Source organism: Lepisosteus oculatus, chromosome 19, assembly GCF_040954835.1.
Source record: "Lepisosteus oculatus isolate fLepOcu1 chromosome 19, fLepOcu1.hap2, whole genome shotgun sequence".
Lineage (NCBI taxonomy): Eukaryota > Metazoa > Chordata > Actinopteri > Semionotiformes > Lepisosteidae > Lepisosteus > Lepisosteus oculatus.
Window position 1 is genome coordinate 4246147 of NC_090714.1, and position 19231 is coordinate 4265377.

At 40.9% G+C, this 19231-nt stretch overlaps 2 protein-coding genes and 1 long non-coding RNA gene across 3 annotated transcripts in view; 1 reads left to right on the plus strand and 2 right to left on the minus strand.

Annotated features, from left to right (window-relative positions):
- Nucleotides 1–123: 123 nt before the first annotated feature.
- On the minus strand, nt 124–1262 carry LOC107078947 (uncharacterized). The gene is made up of 3 exons (XR_001479898.2): nt 1192–1262; nt 989–1039; nt 124–373 (listed from the first exon to the last, which is right to left on the minus strand). It is a non-coding gene; the product is annotated as an uncharacterized lncRNA (long non-coding RNA).
- A 7507-nt stretch (nt 1263–8769) lies between these two features.
- On the minus strand, nt 8770–12698 carry tmem11 (transmembrane protein 11). Its single transcript, XM_006637003.3, has 2 exons — nt 12594–12698; nt 8770–9757 (listed from the first exon to the last, which is right to left on the minus strand). Exons 1-2 carry the CDS (start codon nt 12638–12640, stop codon nt 9241–9243), a joined length of 564 nt encoding a protein of 187 aa, XP_006637066.1. The 5' UTR covers nt 12641–12698; the 3' UTR covers nt 8770–9240.
- A 227-nt stretch (nt 12699–12925) lies between these two features.
- LOC102691753 (dual specificity mitogen-activated protein kinase kinase 3) overlaps nt 12926–19231 on the plus strand; it is a 60629-nt gene continuing 54323 nt past the window's right edge. Inside the window, exons 1-2 of the mRNA XM_015359905.2 lie at nt 12926–12971; nt 16887–17011. The gene's annotated coding sequence lies outside the window, so the exon portion shown is untranslated. The remainder of the gene's footprint in view (nt 12972–16886; nt 17012–19231) is intronic.

The window sequence follows — 19231 nt, forward strand, 5'->3', positions numbered from 1 at the left end:
CAAAATCTCTCCGCCAAAAAACTCACCAACACCGGGGTTTTTCAGGGCCAAGGGGGAACAAAACTCTGCACAAGAAATCAAAGAACAAAATCAAGGTTCAATCAACCATTTATTGAGCGAAAATGGCATACAAAACAAAGCATTACAATAAGTCGGATGCACAGGCTTCAAAGTGAAAATGAACAAGCATTTCAATTACGAAGTGTCAAAGCACGGCTACATTAACGCAAAATACTGTTACAAGTCAACAGAGTAAGAAAACATTTGCAAACAACTACAAGTTAAGATACAGAAACACACAGCACGTTACTGTTTCTCCGAGTTATCAGTCGAGGCAGCGACCGGAATGAAGACTGGAACTTCGTTGCATTTCCTGAAAAAACAGAAATCAGTATTAACTTTTTGTAACAAACAGGATCTCGAAATTATCCTAGCTATTTAGATCGAGTTTCTGAACTGATTCACACGTTCAAAAGACACAGTAGCAATAAAGCGATTAGCCTGGTGCAACAGAGTGTTCCTGTTCAACAAGGTATTGAAGCAGTTATATTTAAAGATTACATTCCATGTGTGAATACCCAAAGCACAATACAGCTAACGTGTGCCGATTGCAGACTAACATTCTTTTTATGCTTTCCTTTTGGATAAGCACTCTTTTCCTGAAACAGTTTAGTTAACACAAATAATTCATCCATATCTTTAAAGGCTCCGTTGTTTTAATTGTTGTGATGCAATTCGAAAGCCTAAACGGTTTCTGAATATTCTATTAGACGCATAAAAAAAAACTAAATTGATTGTAGTTTAGCAGAAAATGATTTCTATAAACAGCAGGCCTATAACATCGGGTCAAAACGATTTCTGCCCTGGAGAAATCTAGTATCTCCTAGCTTGAGTCTTTTTTCGGTGCTGTGCATTACATTTCCAAGAACAGTTCTCGGGAGATACTTCAAAATGATACGTGTGAACGAATAAAAAGGTTTATACTTACATTGATAATTCCAGTAGCTGAGCCAAGCATGTCCTGTCCGCAGACACCGAACTGGAAACACAAGAACACAAGTATTTAGACGATTATTTAAAGATAAATTAAACCAAGGTTTCTTAGCAAACGGCGTTTTCACTAGGGCAGATAGCGCAAAATATATTTGAATGAGATACTTGTAAAGAAATGAATAAAATGTTCATACTTACGTTTAAACTCCCAATATTTAATGCGAATCGTGTCCTTCCCTAAACTGAGAATAGCAAAATTTACAATTTTAAGCCCATTAAAAGGTTAATTGCAAGCGACAATTATATTACGAATGTAAGAGCAAACTCTGGAAAATAACGAAAATCTTTACAAAGCTACTTTTCAAAGTCCTTTCCAAACGCAGGTTTGGAAGAATGCACACGCTTAGTTTTGTGAACAAAGGCGCATGAAAAATGCTATTTAGCTCCCAACGAAAATACGTGTTTTACCCTTTTCTCATGTAAGGTTTATTCTACATAATGACCTTAAATGTTATCTACATTCAAATAAAGGAAAATAAAACATAATCATAAAAGACGCGGAACAAACTCACTCAGCTCCGCTCTCTCCAGCTGAACCTGGCGCACAGGTGCGCGGGGCGTGGCCTGCGAGTGATGTCATGCGAGTGGGCGTGGCTACAGACTGATTGTGCAGGCAGCTTTTTTCTTAACTACACCTGAGGAAGAAATCGAGCGTGGTTACAGAACCCCCCATTAGTTACTAGTTTCAAAATCTTTTTTTCCCCATAGCCCACTGAGTAATCACAGTCAGTGCATTTAATCCTTATTAGTATCTGAAAGCCGCATGATGTGAATGAAATAATTTAATTCTAATTAGTCATGCAGCTGATGTGTTCATGTAATACGTTAAAAGAACATGAGAAAGTTCAAATTAGAGGACAGTATTTGATCCATGTAGCCCATTTGGTTACTGATATCAGTTTGCTTGGATAGTCTCATGTAGCCATTGCTTAAAAGTAAAGAGGCTGTTGGCTTCAACAAAATGGCTGGATTGCCTGTGCCACTCTCCCACAACTCTTTGTGTAAAGAACTTATAAATACACTTCCCCATGACATCCTTTCACGTTTCACATGGTTCATGTCAAAGTAGTCCACACTGTATTACTGCAACTTATTTTGTCATCTGGTGAGCTGCAGTAGCTACTTAACTCATTAGCATGATTTTCAATACTAGTTTACTGGACTGGAGTACATATTACATTCCAATAAACTCAAATTTCTCAACCTCAGTGCAACCCCTTTGCTAATCTTTAAACCCTACCCTAAGCATTACAAATGGATACAAGATCAGGAAAGCTGGAGTTTACAAAAGAGGAGGTGGAAGAATATTTGTTCGAACCCACAGTGACCCCAGAGACCAGGAGGAGCTGGAGACGATGGCTTCACTCGCTAAACCAGACGGACCCACCAGTGTTTTTGAAGAGTTGGAACCTACCTGGCAGGAGATGAACCATTTCCTAAAAAGCTCTGGAGCAGGATCAGCACCTGAGCCAAATGGTGTCCAGGACAAAACTCCCAAGTTCAGCGAGAGGCTCAGGCTCAAGCAGCAGGGAGTAAGAACTCAGTCAAGGAAAGCTGGCTGATTGCAAAGAGGTGTGTGAGGCCATGAGGGTAGTGGCTGCCACTATGGACAACATCTCAGGCTCAGAGTCTACAGTTCGCTGATGTCTCTGTCCTCTCTGATCTCCTCTAAGATCAAGCCCTAGGTCCCTCACATCGCTGAGCTTTTCACTCGTGGTGTCCTGAGCTCAATGAGCTTCACCTCCACCTCTCACCCTCTGGCTAGTCCTTGTCAGGGAGAAGCAGTGGATCGCCCTCGACTCGATCAATCTAGTTTGACCAGACAGACCCACCAGTGCTTTTGAAGAGTTGAAACCTCTTCTAGCAAATTTACAACTCTCTTCTTGTTCGAAACAAAGAGGAATACTAGTTTGGATTGCACAAATGGGCTACACCTGTTTGTTTCACCTAACAATCACAATGATGAAACTAGTGATTGATGCTCGTTTTCCAGTAGCCTGAAGAAGAACGCTTCTCTGTTACTTGTAAAAAGTTGGGGAAATACCTTTTTTCTTTTTCTTCATTTTCCCTAGGCTGAGAGTTTCCAGAGAATCAGTTGCTGCTGTTACAGCACTATCTTGGTTTATTTCTACTTTGTTTCCCTCTTTCTTCTCTTCAGCTCTGACAGACCCAGGTGATGCATCTCTCTCTCAGGGTTTCAGATCTCTCTAACCTCAAAGTCTGTTTGGTGCAAGAATGTGGTAGCATTCTCTTTTGCTCTGACAAGAGCAGGTTTCCCCGGACATAAAGTTACAACATGCTTAACATTCCTGTGACAATGAAACTTTAAACAGGTTTTAGTATTTTATCATAATAATTCTTGCCTATTTATATGCATTTCTATAGTGTTTCCTTTAGGAATAAAACTATACATGCCGGTCACTATATGGTATACAAAAAATACATAGGTATCAATTTTAAGATGGGTTTAATTGTATTCTAATAGATTTAACTCCTGCTCACTGGACATTACAGTGTTTTTGATGGAGAGCTCTGGTGTTAACTGACAAAGTCTGCAGTAGAGCTGTTGGTGTGAAAATGAGGTATTCCTCTGATACGTTACGAATCCCACAGGTACAACTGCTGCCTCTTTGAAAGCGACATGATGAAAAAGCAGAGATAAGATATGAGAGACTCCTGGTGTCCTATGAAAGTATCAGGGGAAATTCAGATGACGCACCAGAAATTGACTGTAACTCTCCTATCAGTTGTGGCCTGCCTGCTGTTACTATCAAATTCAAGCACCAACACAAAATCCCCAAAGAAGTCACCTGTGTTTGCTGGCATGTCCTAAATTGCAAATAACTCATTGTGGCTTACTCTTCATTTGGCTCTCAGAGTGTTTGACTACATGCATTGAACCGGTATTCAACACCTGTCCTGTTTATTTACTCGGATGTTGAATCTATTGTCAGCTGTGTATCTCCTCGGGTTTCTGATTTCTGGAAGAGAGCTCTGAGTAACGCTGTCTGTCTTGTAATTTTTCTTCACATCTGTATATTTTTCTGTGTACTGTATGTGTGCCTTTTCTCAACAATTGACCAAAAAAGAAACCCTGACATAAATTCTTAAACATTTCAGAATTTGCACATATAGCAGTGCTATATCAGATAGTATGATGATATGAACAAAGTTTATTCCATGCTGAAAAGAGAAGAAATGACCATAACCTTTACTTGTTTCTTTGCAGCCTACGCATGCTAACGCAGCTACCAACTTGAATTTGTAGTATGATGATAGCACTGATAATATTCTCAATCATGAAACTTTCAATGGAAGGGGAGTTTTGCTCATTGTAATAAATATGCTCCACCAAGAACAAGGTGAGTCGGTTCTTGGGCTGTCTTGTGCTGGTCTACTGTATGAATAGATAGAAGATGTTGTGGTATTACAGATTATATTCTTTAATTCCAGTTTTGACCTTGTATCTATACTTCTGTACTGATATTTACAGTGGAAGATAAGCAAGAATAAGCTAAGAAATGTAATGAATTTCAAATGCCACCTTCAAAATGCTGTAAATACAAAATTTCTGCAGTTTCCCTCACGGGATCAATAAAGTATCTATCTAAACCTCTGAAATCCTCGGTATTTTGTAGTGATGAAGAATATCTGAGCGCAAAGATTAAACATAGACTATGTTGTATGTCTGGGATGGATAATTTTGTGTTTTGACAGATGTTTGAGACGTACCAAGTGACTGAAGACAAAAGTGACTGTTTAGACAAAAATGATCCTTGTTTTCTGAGTAACGACAGCAATTTACCAAGAGATATTTTGTAAACTATATAGTATGTCTTGCGTTTACTATACATTTTGTTTCAGTAAAAAGGGGGAAATTACTTTTTTAAATTACTCAACAAATAACTAACCTTTCAGACCCCTGGCACAGCTGTGTGCCCAGCAGCCCCTGAGGAAGCTCACTTCCTTCAGCAGTCTCCTGACCTTCTGCCTTCAGGAAGACGTTTTTGTCCACAGCCAGCGCAAGACGGATAGAAGGAAATTAAGCTTCATTCCAGAGACCTGAGGCTCACAAACAGTGACTGGAAATGATGTCTATTGGACAGAGCCCATCAAGAAAATGCGAATGTACTTTAATACCTTCCTAAATACTACACACTGTTACTTTCAAACACTATCGTGGTCCATTTGTTTTTTTTATGCGTATACCTTTTTCTCCTAGACTTTTTTTTGCTGTTGTTATGCAATGAATGTTGCACTGCTTGCTGCTTAAATTGCTCCCCTGGGGACAAATACAATATTTTAAATGTTATTTACAGTTAGTCTGCTTGGAAATGACACCTGGGACCGGAAAGATGACGATGCACGAAGCACGAAACAGGACTGTACAAGGAGAAAGGGCTGAGGCAGGAAGAAGGAGGAAATGACCCTCTTCAGCAAGTCCAGCCAGCGGTAGGAATGCACAAAAGTTTGTTTTCCTAAGACGAAAACAATAAAACTTGCTTTAGGAGGGGAAAAAAACATCCTATTTGTGTTTCTTTTTGTGTATTGTAAAATGATGGATTGCTCTACTCCTGCCTTGGCTGTATAAAAATACGGCAGCAGTCCAAGAACTTTCCAAGACTGTTTTTTTTCATTTTCTAAAGAGGCAGGAAAGCAACACATGCTAATTTCGCCACAAGTTCACAAGCCAAGAACTTTTTTTTTTACAGAAGCAGTGCCCGTGCCGAGCATTTGTGCGTTCGACACTTGGTCCGGCTGTTTCGGGAAAGGTGGCCAGGTCAGGTGATTACCGATGTGCACTGGGCTTCACAGCTGCACATCTGAGCTTTCTTTCATTCAGTGAGGCATTGAACACGCACTGAAGGCTGGCCAGGAAAGTGAACACTGACAAGGACAGTAACAGCGCTGATCTGTACCGAGCACAATGTAGGGATGCAAGGAGTCACAGCACAGTTCAGTGAAGGTTTAGGAGGAGTTGTAGTGCCCTGAATTACAGCAATATTTTGATCTACAAAAGGTTTTATAGTTCAGCTCCAGCTATGCCTGAGGTATCACACACAAGAGCAGGTGTCTGTTTAAAAATTCTCTCAAGCTAGGTCAGGAGTACTACATCTACAGCGGTGACTGTATAAATATATATAGCTTCTGCATCTTCAACCCAGTCCAGCTATTAAATGTTCTTAATGAGCTGTATTCTTTTTGATTGGCTGTCAAATTATCATCTCCCTGCACCGCATTCACGAACTCTGAACACACCCTGGGGGCCTGCACTGTTCAATCCATTGGCTTAATAAATACACTGGTTGCTCTGAAGAGATAGCTCCCTGATCAAGATCCAGACGGAATTAAATACAGTGCAATGTAATGCATTTTATTACTTCTTTATTCTTTTTCTAAAACCTGCAAAACCCGCGAAGCCGACTGCAATTTAACACTCGACTTAAATTGAGTTTTTGTTCATGAAAATGAAAGTTTGGAGACTTTGCAGCTCATTAGATTGTGGATGTAATGAACCTCAGATGAACTAAAGAACACTGAATCAACATTTTTTTGTTCGTTTTAGCTACCTTTAGAAATGTGAAAAGCCAGCTAACAGCAGCAAGTCATTGAAAATGACAAAGGCTGTCAGAAATGCTCTGTACAATTTAAGAAAAGCCCTACGCCAAATACAATACACCACTTTATACATCACAATTACAATATCTTTTGCTCTGAGACTGCTCAAAATGATTTGCCTTGAATAATTATTAGGCAAGGCAATTATATTCAACACCAGATCTGCATTTTTATAAGAGCAAAAGGCATGTGTTCCACACCGTCAGCTTTGTAGAGACCATTTGTGAAAATAATTTATGTAACTGCAATCGACCTGCTCAGAGGAAAAACGATCTTTGAGCCTGTCGTTTTCTATCGAGCAACACCTGCACTATTCCCTGGTGTATAGCTTACCTGGGCAAACGGGAACAAGTGGTGATGCTGTTATACAGTATTAATAACTGTCCAGAGACATGCCGGTTAGTTAAATGGCCTTGGTGTGAGTGTGTATGCCTGCCCAGCGATGGACTGGCGTCCTGTCCAGGGTATATCCTTGGTATAAATCTTGGTGAAACACTGACTGCTCATACTGTATGTAAATTGTACAACAATTTGAATGTAGACACAGAAAGCTGCTCTTTTCAAGCACACAGAGCTGCTTGCGAGATTCGAGATGTGTTTCCCAGAGCAGTGGAACCAAGACATATTCGAACGAACGGTTAACGGATACAGGAACCACAATAGATGCACCACAGAACTGAAACCTCCGAAAATCCACATGAAAAGCATTCTGACTGATGTTAATACAGATGAGATATGAATGGCTCCATTCAAACCAAGATTTTTATAGGTGAATGCTTTCACCTGAGGCTCCGATTCACGATTTTGAGATCTGAACATGTCTGAGCAAGACTCTGTGACTAGAAACAAGCAAAGTGAAAATGAGCAAAGTGAAAATGCTCATCACTCCTTTAAAACTCTCGATCTATGTCTTGTTTCTAAGATTAATAACTTGATCATTAGCGTTGGCTTCAAAAACCCTTGTTTTCGGAGAGCAGGTCACAACACACACACTTCTGTAACTCCTTGGACTTGCTGAAAATCCTTCCCACAAATCCAGTAAAAGGTTTGCGCTTGCATTTATACCAGTCATGACTACACCTGAAAATAATATTAGAGATCTATTTGAATTTTTAGACCCTTTAGAGCTTTAGTCTCTTCAATACAAGCTTTTCTGTTTGCTGACAGAACTAGCATCCTACTCAAAGATTCATTCCACCCTGAACCAAAATTGATACAGCCTCTGTCCATGTCAACCGTCTGGGCTTGGAACTGAAGCCATAATGACTTCAGCTCAGAATTCAGCTGAAGACCCAACTGAGCCAGCTGGGCAGATCTCCCCTGGTTAAAATTAGAATGCAGATCAGATCCCAGTACAGTTTTGCGGAGGGGAAATTGTGATGGCAGCTCCTGCTGATGGCAATTTGAGTTATGCCAGGATAGTAACTTGAGGTGCAACTTCAGATCCATGGTGCACAGAAATAGGGTACTGTAGACCACAATGTTACTGTGTACAGTGTGAATAGGGCAAGCTGGTGAGAGCAACTTGTGCTACTGTTTTGCACAGGGAAGCCAGTGGCAGACACTCAACGACTTCTTTAATAAACATGTGCAATAACTGATGGCTTGCGTTTCGAGGGCGAGCAGCATGTTTTAGCACCGGCCACTACTGTTTTTCAGAGTCACCTGCGGGATTTCCACACAGCGTGTGGATTTTTTAACCGCAGGCTCTGCCATGAGGTTCACACTAGGAGAAATAACTCAGGAAAGGCACCCAACAAGTAAGACTCTACACTTTACAGTGTATTACATTCACCATGGCATACTAGAATCACTGGAACTTTATTAAGTAGAGAGAATCGGTTGCAAGCTTGCATTTTGTAATTGCTGCTAAGTCATCTCACACTTTCAAACTTCCAGTGGAAACCTCTGGCGTCTTGCAACACACAGAGTGCAATATTTGCAGAATTGCAGGTGACAAAATGCAAGGACTACCTTAACGCATTTGGTGCATTAAGGCAGGTATTTCCATTGCATGCAAGTCTCGGGTTTATTTAGTTGGCATGACAGGGAAAAAAAAAGAGTCATGGAAAGAGGCAAAAAAAACTAATAAGCGAGTTAAAATAGGGAATGATCATGTTTCTGAATAAACACTACAGCAGAAGGATACCAGAACGATATTAAAAAAAGAAAGAAAAAGAAAATACAGAAAAGAGTGTTTCAGATTTCCTAATATTTAATGAAGTGAGCACTCTCTGACGAGCAATAAAGGGTTACAATAAAACTACCAGGAAAAAAAACATACCAGGCCTTTGAGAATACTTCAAAACTGTTTTGTCCATTCACTTTCAATGGTCTCTTAATCCTCAATTTACTGTACGGAGGATCGGGGGGAAAAAAATAGAATATCAATCAGTGCACTGGTGATGTTACTTCAAAAGTAAATAGAAAAAAAAAAATCCCTAGAGTTTTAACCATTATCCCTCTGGGCTTCAACCAGAAACAAAGAAAGCTTTGTGTATGTCAAACAATACTAGATGCTGATTTTTTTTTTAAGGTCTTTTAGGGCTGTTTTTTTTTTTTAATAAATCATACGACATAGAGTTCATAAATCTTCTTTACGCAGTAAGCCAGGGCGGCCAGCGCTATCGTGTTGTGGAGTCTCTTTCTGTGAATGTCATCCTTCCTCACCAGCACCACGGGGGTGGAGGAAGTGAGCGTATGGAGGGGCAGGCGGGACAGTTTCTGGCTGTCGTACTCCACTTGGTACTTGCAGCAGGGGTCGAACTGCCAGGAGATGCCGTAGAGCGCCGCGCAGGCCACGCTGGCCGCCCCCGCCGGCAAGGCGATGTAGCGCGAGTACTCCAGCGGCAGGGACAGCGGGGTGAGCAGGCAGGCCACGCCGGACAGCACGGCGGTCTTGTGCAGGCAGTTGCCCACGGTGACCCAGCGCGCCGTCTCGTCCCCGATGCGGGTGGGCTCGATCACGATGTACTTGTACTGGGCCTCCAGAGCCTGCTCCAGCTCGTACTCAAACTGGTCCTGGGCATTCTCCCCGTTGTAGATCTCGTGGACGATGTAGCAGTCCGTAGTGGACATCACACCCCTGGAGAGGATTCAAAGGAGGGGGGGGGGAGGGACAAAGGGGGAGTGATTAAAGATCGGAGTATTTTTACTTCCGATAGTTGTTTTTTCCCCATTTTCCTTGCAGATTGGCCAGCTTGCTGATGGATACACAAGCTGCTTGTATCACCTCCACACTGGGGCAGCTGCGCTGAACTGTCACAGCGTTTCAAAGGCTCACTCGCACACGAGCCAGTCTGATAACGTGCAAGAGACAAAGTCTTAATTAGAAAAGAAACCAGGAACTAAATAAGGTGAACAATGGTGTGCGCGGTTTTCCCCACTATTGTATTTTCCGGCTTCACAGATCAGCTGCCAAGTTCTTTTAATTGCTCGTCTGATGAGCTACACTATCGAAACACGATCGGAGAATTAAGACGAAACCCCTCCTCAGTGACCTCTCAGAAAAACACCTGACATCATAACGACAAAGACCACAGGTCCTCCATCAATTGGTTGTAAGCCCAGAAAAATCAATCAACACAGAAAGCTTAGTACTTCTTCAATTTTAGGACAGCCTGTTAAGGCATACCTTGTTTCTCCACTGTTATGCTTCTTGGGGGGGGGGGGGAACAGGGAAAAACACAACATATTTCATAATTAGATCATACATAATATTCACAGAGGTGAAACTAGAATCAGTTGGCGATGCTCTGATTCCTGGAGCCTGGCGATAGTGAGAAACCTGTAAACGACGCTCTTTCAGATTAAACTTGACGTCGCCGAAGCTGAAAAAACTTCAAACACATTAAAAAAACGCAAATGGGTTTTTAATTGTTTTTTTATTTTTTTTAATTCAGCATTCACAACAGAACTTTCAAAATGTGATTTTTTTTTTTAGATCCTCAGGGGACAACCAAAGCATCACACAGAAATAAAAATGAAACGGCACCCACCCCATGAACGAACTTTCAGAACATTTATAGTAAAAGTATAAAAGTCCTTTAAGGGCTGTTCTGCAGATCATAAAAAGTTCCACAGCCTTGCAGCAACTCGACATCCATGAGTGGCCAGTTAATACATTAAAAAGAAAAGCACATTCTTATGAGTACAAATTGCACTGCACATACAATTATACTATTAACTAGGAGCACTGTGTACATACATAGCCAAAAAAATAAGCAACATCGAAATTCCCATCCCTGTAATGAGAATATTTAATTGAAATATGTAAATTTAATTTCAGAATATGTAAGATGCCTCCACAAAAAAAAGCATATTTTTCCATTATTTCTGCCCCTCGCTGTGTATCGTTTGAATTACTACTGTCATTCACAGGGCAGACCTCATCACAGCTGGGTGAAAAGATTTCACTGCTGTACCGGACCTAGATACAGAGCTCGCAATGAGGACACGACTTTAGACTAACCACTGCATGCTCTCAAACAAAGAGGGAAGAGAATCTTCACTTCAGTTTATTTTTCTTTAGGAAACGCTGCTCAGTCGTCATTGCAGCCGGGAGGCAAAAATAAAAATAAAAATAAATAAACGCTCACTAGCCGGACTTCGCAAATGGCGACAGTTTCTACTACTAGTGAAAACCGTGTCTTCCACTTCAGCGTGCTTTGCTGAATGAAATTTATTGGCAGAGAATACGAGTCCCTGTGTGACATCAAAACCGGTATGGTAATATGTAATCACTACTTTGGTAGTGCATTTATTTTTATTCAACGTACAGCTGTCTTCGGCTTTCGAGGAGAGACGTAACACTCTAAATAATCGAAGCAATATACTTAGGAATACGAAGCCACGTTTTGCTATTTACTATTTATGTGAACTTTACTCACTTCCAATTTATTTACAGTGGGCCAGATCAGAGTGACCAAGGTTCACTCAAGTGCAACGTTTGCATACAAAATGGCTCCAAATCCAATCAGCAGACATCACACACATTACAATATGAAGACAGAAACAGTTAAGTGAATCGTGAAGAATACATAAACTTAGTTTGGATTTACTTTCAACTCTGGTCTTGAGATCTCGGTTACAGTACACCGCTGATTACTTGCGGTTATCAAAAAAAATACCATCAACCCATCAGCAGCGTGAGAAGCTGTTCACACTGTGAAGATTTTTTTAAATTAATGTCAGTACTAGGCTTGTTCGGCTGCTGCGTTTGTAGGGTTCTCGGCCGTACGAGAGTAAATAAAACCACCCCGCGACCTTCGCTTAACTCCCCCCAACAACAACACAGAAAATGTATGTTACGCGGCTTCTTTTTTGTAACAGAAAAAAAAAACTTGTAAAATAACAGCACACTCGCTTCATTAATACAGGATTTCGGGACAATATGAAGTCGTTCGATTAGCAGAAAACGGTTATCGCGTCTCTGTGTCCGAGGAACAGAGTCAATAAGATGTAAACCTAAGAGTTCACTTCGCCAAACGTGCAATTGTGTTAATTTATGTTGCACCCGTTTTAACACGCCCCACCATTTTCTTATCTTGTTCAACTACTTTCTGTAATCGCTGCAATTCCGAACATCGAGGTGTTGACAGGTTTTTTTTCCATAAATCATTGTGTTTACATTTCTAATAAACACCTTATTAGACAGTCTCCACAATGCACCGTTTTTGTTTTGGGGGGAAGTGCTTTTTTATATTCTCGGGTCTGTTGAGATCTTTAATCGCGATCCTGGTCTCACAGCACACCTAACCAAAACAAGACCTCACACGGCCATTAATGAAAGGATATTGACAACTGGCAACAAAAAATAACCCTTAAAGACAAAGGCGGAATACATAAATATTCTTTAAAACCGCCAGCGATGATCAAGGTGTTTAAATTTCGCTTGACGGCGAGAATGAAGCAGCACTGACCTCTCCCTGTTGACTGGGACACCGCGCCTCCTTCCCCACGCCGCCATCTTGGAGACTTAACACACTGCGGCTGTCACAACGTCAAGCAACGCAGCATGGGAATTGTAGTTCTTTTCAGGAAAGCCTTGTTTCCCTTAGCGACGCTGAAGCAGTGGTCTGGAAACTACAGCTCCTGTAGTCTATGGGGGTCCTGCTTTTGCAAGCAGACGTTCATGGGTATAGCTGTTTGCCGTTGGGTTATTTTCCGATCACAAAAGTTGACCAGTAACGTCGAGAAACAGACTACATTTCCCACTGCATATTGTGTGTTGACCAGGGCGGCCAATCGAACGCAAGGACAGCACTATGGGGCACTATGTAGGACAAACTGTTCGTAAAGTGAGTGTCACAACATTTTTTAAATTTGTTCAGAGTAATTTTACCAAGAGATGGTTCATAAAGATTCTTATTCTTTAAAAAGCACTTCACTTAGCTACCCATTTGAAGTAACTTTTCCTTTAAAAGTGTTTACAGTAGGTAAGCGAAAGTTGAACTCAATGAGACGTATTCACGCAGGTCAAACTCGACCGTTATCATTGCATAATTGTATTTGTAACGGCTCTTTTTTCTACTTAATCTTAGACCATATACATTATATTGCTATATAATATATTGCTATCCTCTATATTAAGCTCTAAAACGTAGTGCTTTTACTATTGCAGGAGTATTTAAGTTATGTTCAGTTCTCATCTTTATCCTACAGTACACCACTTATTTAGAGTCTAATAATTCTATGGTAATTTCCTTGTCAGCTGCAGTATTTGAAGTGGTCAATATTACGTCTCTTATAGAGGCTGTTTGCACTTGGACAACGTAGTGATCTTTCGATATTTGCCTCTCGTGAAATTAAACTCACGCAGTACCCAGTATATAAACGTACTATATATGTGTGTATTCTGACTCATACGAAATGCCAGTAAGCAAATTATCTTAAGTTATTGCGATATTATAAAATATATATATCAGAAATAGTGGATTAGTGGATATTTATACAATTATAAGCGGCTTTTATATTCATATGAACTGCCAAAGTGCAGAGCTGAACTGTAAAAGTGCAGGAGTCGATCTACATTATTCTGAAACCGAGCTTCTATTCAAATTAAAAATGCTCACTCCATGAAAGATGTGCGGTATTGAGTAGTACTATACTAGCACCGTAGTGCTTACCACAGGACTATGATTTAAGAGTGCGGTCTGCATTGAAATGCGTTGATTTCCCTGGTATGTGGTACTTCATGTAGCCAAAGAAACACAACATTTACTGCGTTTTATACGATAGTTTTCAAGGCGCTTACCGCAGTATTTGAAGGGGCGGTGTAGGCTAATGGTGACTGATTTTTCAGGCATTTAGCTTTCTGTTCACAACATTCCCAAATCGGATCTTGACCTGCCCGCAGGCCTTTAGAAGGGGTAATATTTCAGGGGTCATGCTCTGTTGATTGGGGATGGGTTTCAGGGTAAATGCTGAAGGTGACATCTCCGGTTTATTTGGAGTTATATTTAACATCGGTCAATCAGTGTCAGAGCAAAATGAACTGCTCAGCCTTTTGCCTGCGCAGTTCAACACGTTGCAAACTGCTTCTCCAGTCGGCTTCCTGGTTATTTAATAATTAGCAGAGGCTTTATAACATTCAAGGTGCTTGTTGTGTTAATGTACAGCAGTAGTGTGGATAAGAAGGGCTGTGTGTTGAGTCATATATCTGCTTGTTATTGTAACTGTACAGGCCTACTTCAAAATATTTTTTTGAAAACCTGGACTTCTTAGAGACCTGAGAAGGGCAAAGGTTCTTTTACAGCCCACCCTGAAAATAACATAACAGATTTTATTCAGCAATTTAGAGTCACAGTAAATCACTGAGGTGACTGAGCTGTTAATACAATAATGTATAGTGCTATAATATAATAATTCCATTGATCCTGTACGCGACAAAGTTGGTTATGAGCTAATTGGGAGGAAAAGTCAGTTGTGAAAGGTGATAGCAAGTCTGTCAACAGTGAAAACCACAAACATTGTGAAGGAAAAGTCATGGTCAAAGTTCAGGCTCATGAAAAGTTATCCGTGTGGGAGACCCGGACTGTACTGGATTGTGCCAAATGTATTTTCAATGATTTCTTTGGCAAAGGAGATGGAGGATTAGATCGTCTGGACGTGTAAGGCTTTGAACCCACAAATGTCCCCTCTGAGTCTGGGTATATTGTTCGTCAGTCCCCTCGGCGTTTCTCAAAATCTCAGAAACGAATTGGCGGTAGGATTGTGGGCTTGTGCTGACCACTGGGTCTCTTTTTACTTTTTCATTCTGCTCCACCTCGCTATGGAGCCCTGAGTACATTTCTCATGGCCTGTTGGATGTGTTTCAGCACAAGCCCCCCCTTTGAAATTTTGTCAATGTTTTTGACAACCAGCACATTGCAGGATCAATGCCTTATGCCCGCAATTACATGTCGCAAGAGAACAACAACACAGCTGTTCAAAGTGTGAGTGCGTCGTTAGGATCCGTCCTGACTCTTCTGTGAAAGCACTCACCCGAGTAATGCTGCCTCTAGATTAGGCTTTTTTGAGGTCAGTCAGCAAAATGTGAAATTTGCCTCTGGAAAAAAAAAAACGTTTTTCCAATAATTAAAGGCCAGATTTGCAGAGTTCATGTCTGTAAAAATGTTAGCTCTGTTTTGGTTTTTTTTTAAATCAAGAGGTAGCCAGTAAGATTATTTTTTATATTCAGCCAATTCACCTTGAGGAGCCTTGTTTTCGCAAAGCCCCTGCAAAGTATTTTGGACTCTAGGGAGATACCAGTAAATTTTTCATTACCCCTTCATTATTCAGCGTACAATAGGAGATAACCTGGCTTCCCAAACAATTGAATGACTGAGGACGAACTATCATTGTGCTTATGAGTAAAATCTCTATTTAAATAACTTGTTGATTATTAGACCTGACTTATACCTCTAATTATAAAGATATCTTGGCAGTTTAAGTTTTTATGCCATCACAAACCGTTGGGATTATTAGGAGAAAATGTGTCATAGGCTTTTTTATTGTAGACTGGCAAATAGGAGGAACAAATCCTCTGAAACCGATCTTCAGCGATGTTTGAACCGTCTCCCAGTATTTAATAGAGAATACAATCCACATAGTTTGTTTTTAGAAGGTTTACTCATTTTTGCACATTCAAACAGGACCACGGAATCTTCAAAAATGCAAATACCAGTTGTACACGTAAATAAGACATCTCAGAAAAAGAAAAAAAAAACAGACAAAACCATTTAGTCTGATCTAACTGGAAGGATAGGCAAGGAAAATCACTTTCCACCTGTAATTTCGTAGCTTTATTGTCAATATGTTTCTTAATTTAAAGAACAGTGATGGAACTTGAAAGACAGCAATAGCGTAATGAGTCCTGAGTTGTAAAGGCACGTAACTGTTTTAGTCTTTAACAGAAAGGACTACGAGGGGATCTGATTCAAGTATATCGTAGTGCTCAAGGGCACTGATAAAGCCAACCCACTGAACACAAACCAGAGAACACTGAGGATGGGCACCTCTTCACACAAAGGGTTGTGGGAGTGTGGAACAAGCTACCCAGCCATGACGTCAAAGCCTGTACCCTGGCTTTTGTCAAGAAACGTCTGGTTCAGAACCTCAGATCATAAACCATATGAGTTAGATGGGCTGAATGGCCTCTGCTACATAAAAGACACAGAACATTATAGAAACAAAAGGACACACAAGAAAAGTAGAGGGATCGTGGCAATAATGACAGTGGAAGGAGCTGACATGAGATCCACAAGAGCAGAACAGATCAATTAACATTTGCAACAGGATAAGTGAAGTCTGGCTTATGCTTAACAAGACCCTGAGGACCCATGTCATATAAAAAGAGCTGCTGTAGCAATCCTCCAAGTACTTTTACCAGGATATATCAAAGTCTCTTCTGTTTTTCCTTCTTCTTGGGAATCCCCCAAAATACCACCAGTAAACGTAGAAACAAATGTCGCAGGTAAATGTTTAATTCATTGCTGATGCACATTATTGCAGGTGAATTAGCTGTTATGGTGGGAAAGAACTTGACCTTTAAGTGAATACATTTGCTTTATAATGGGCCAGTGAAACTACCTTTTAGGTTTATTGCATAATTACTGCAGGTTTTGAAAATGAGAAAGCCAAAAATGTTAAAAGGCATTTTTTTAACATGACCATGACACTTTTGTCTCAATGCTTTCAGATGTCAATGTGCACACATTCTTGTGTTTATACAGGTGAGGGTAGATTCCAGACCAGAGCCACAGCAGCGCGGAACCCGAGCTCATCCTAGTTTCGCTGGTGTTAAGAGGACTAGAGAGCATGTGACCCCCCTCCTGGATGGGACACCAGTCCATCACAGGTACTAACCCCCAGAACTGCTGATTCCCAGCCTCACTCAAGGTACAAGAGCAGTGTCTGCAATGGGGACTCAAAAGCAGAACCTAGCAGTCATGAGTCCAACCCCATACTCACTACACCACCCACGATACAGACAGATTTAGGACTAATTTATCTGAAATCATTGAATATCTTCTTTTTCCTTGTCATTTATTCTTTTTAAAAACGTCTGCCAGTTGGCAGCGTGGGGAATAAGACTCCTCTGATTCAGATTTTAAAAAATCATCTTAGAAATCTGTTTCAGAAAGCTGTACCAGATTCACAGTATGCTGGGCAGCCAGGAGGGTGCTATTCGACTAATCCCACATGGGCTGGTAATGCAGTCCCTGCTGTGTCTATTGAAGGAGTAAGGAAAGCAGCTTCTGGCATTTTTTAGACTCTCTCCTGGCCCTGGCTAGTTTTGCTGGTAGAGCATGCGACTCATAATCTCGGGGTAGTAGGTCCTTGTCTCACATCGGGCACCAGGACCTCAATTCTGGAGGTTGGGCACAAGGCGAACAACCCTGTCCTGTAAAAAATAAACTGTTACGGAATGCCAGAAGGCATAATGGACAAACATCCATCCATCCATCCTAACACTCTGGCTCCTACACTGCAGGATTACCAGCATCTCCAAAGGGACCACTTTGTGAGGATGAAAATCAGCAGCAAAGGATAAAAGGGAATACTCTGCAGTGCATGATTGGCAGATAATTATATCACTGAAAACAATTACAAAGACAGTCAAAGAAAGAGTGTTTTCATTTCCCGGTTTCCACTTAGGGGAGGCGGTGTGGAGAAGTGTTGGGGCCCCTGTGGGGGGACACTGCTCTGGTGCCTGAGGCACTGTTCCTCACGGCCTGCTCCAGTGTTCGCTCTCCTATCTCAATAGATCACCAGCTTGTCACTGGGAAGCTGGTCTCAATGGACTTATCTGGTTAAATAAGGCGAAGCTGAACTGAGAGAAATGCCTCCTGCCCTGAGAGTTTTACTTACGGGTGATCCAAGATAGAAAAAGAAACGAGGCAAACGACAGCCGGAAAATAAGGTTGGATCAGTAGAACTACGGATTTAAGCACTGAATTTTACCATAATAAATCTGAAAAAAACAACGGTATTTGAATAATTAAAACAGCACCCTGTCCCACCCATGCTAAGCTTTTATCATTTGCATCCAGACAGAAATAGAGCAGAAAAGTGTTTACAATTCTAAAGATCCCATTTTCCTGAACCCTAGCATACATAAAGGTCCTATTATGATGTTCAGAATGGCTGTTTATTCAGATTCTAGGTGGGAATTACAACAATTCTAAAGATTCCCTACCCTGGCTCAACTGAACCTCTTTCGTCTAGTTTGTCAACTCTCTTTGTGGGAGCGGACGTTTGGGAGAATATGGAAAATGAATGTGAAGAGATGTGTGGGTTTGGGGAACTAGGCTAAATTCTAGGTTGGGTATAAATGGGGAAAAAAAAGTACTCTAAAATGTCTGATTTATTACGGACCTCCCTCCCAGAAAGTTTTTTTGCGCGCATGTGCAAAGAGTAATCACAAATGAATGCATCACAGGTTTTTTCCCCCTGCACGTGCATGTGACACACATTGGCTCAGCGAGGACAATGCTGGGTTTCCCACACTTCCCACAGTCTGTTCTCTCTCGTGTCTGCCGGGGAAAGATTGTAGGGTGTTCATCCAAAAGAGGCTGAGCCTGACTGAGTGGCGGGGGATAATTGCGAAGCACTCTTCTGTCAGATCAGGAAAACCCACCATCATTCTAATGGTCTTTGGAAACAAATATGCTTACGTATTGATTAGAGATTTAATTACAAAGTGTTTTTTTTTGTATGCAATGAAAATGAACACTATCAAAATCTTAACTCAGTCCTTAATTACCTGAAATGTACTGGAACAATGTGTACAGAATTTCGATCTGCCTTTTATTACAATCACGTCTTAGAAAAGCATATCGGCCTCCGTTTTAATATTTCATCTACTAAAGAAAGTTATATGATATCACTGTAACCGAAGACTGCCTCTCACCACGATTTTACCACACAAAGATTTTGTTGCGTACGTTTTCCATTTCCTCCAAGGCACCTGTTGGTGTACATTTGTTAATTCTTCGTAGTTTTAAAAAAGAAATAAAAATAATGAGATCTAAAGTGCACCATGCTGGCTGGTGTTGTGGAGTTTATTTCCCAATAC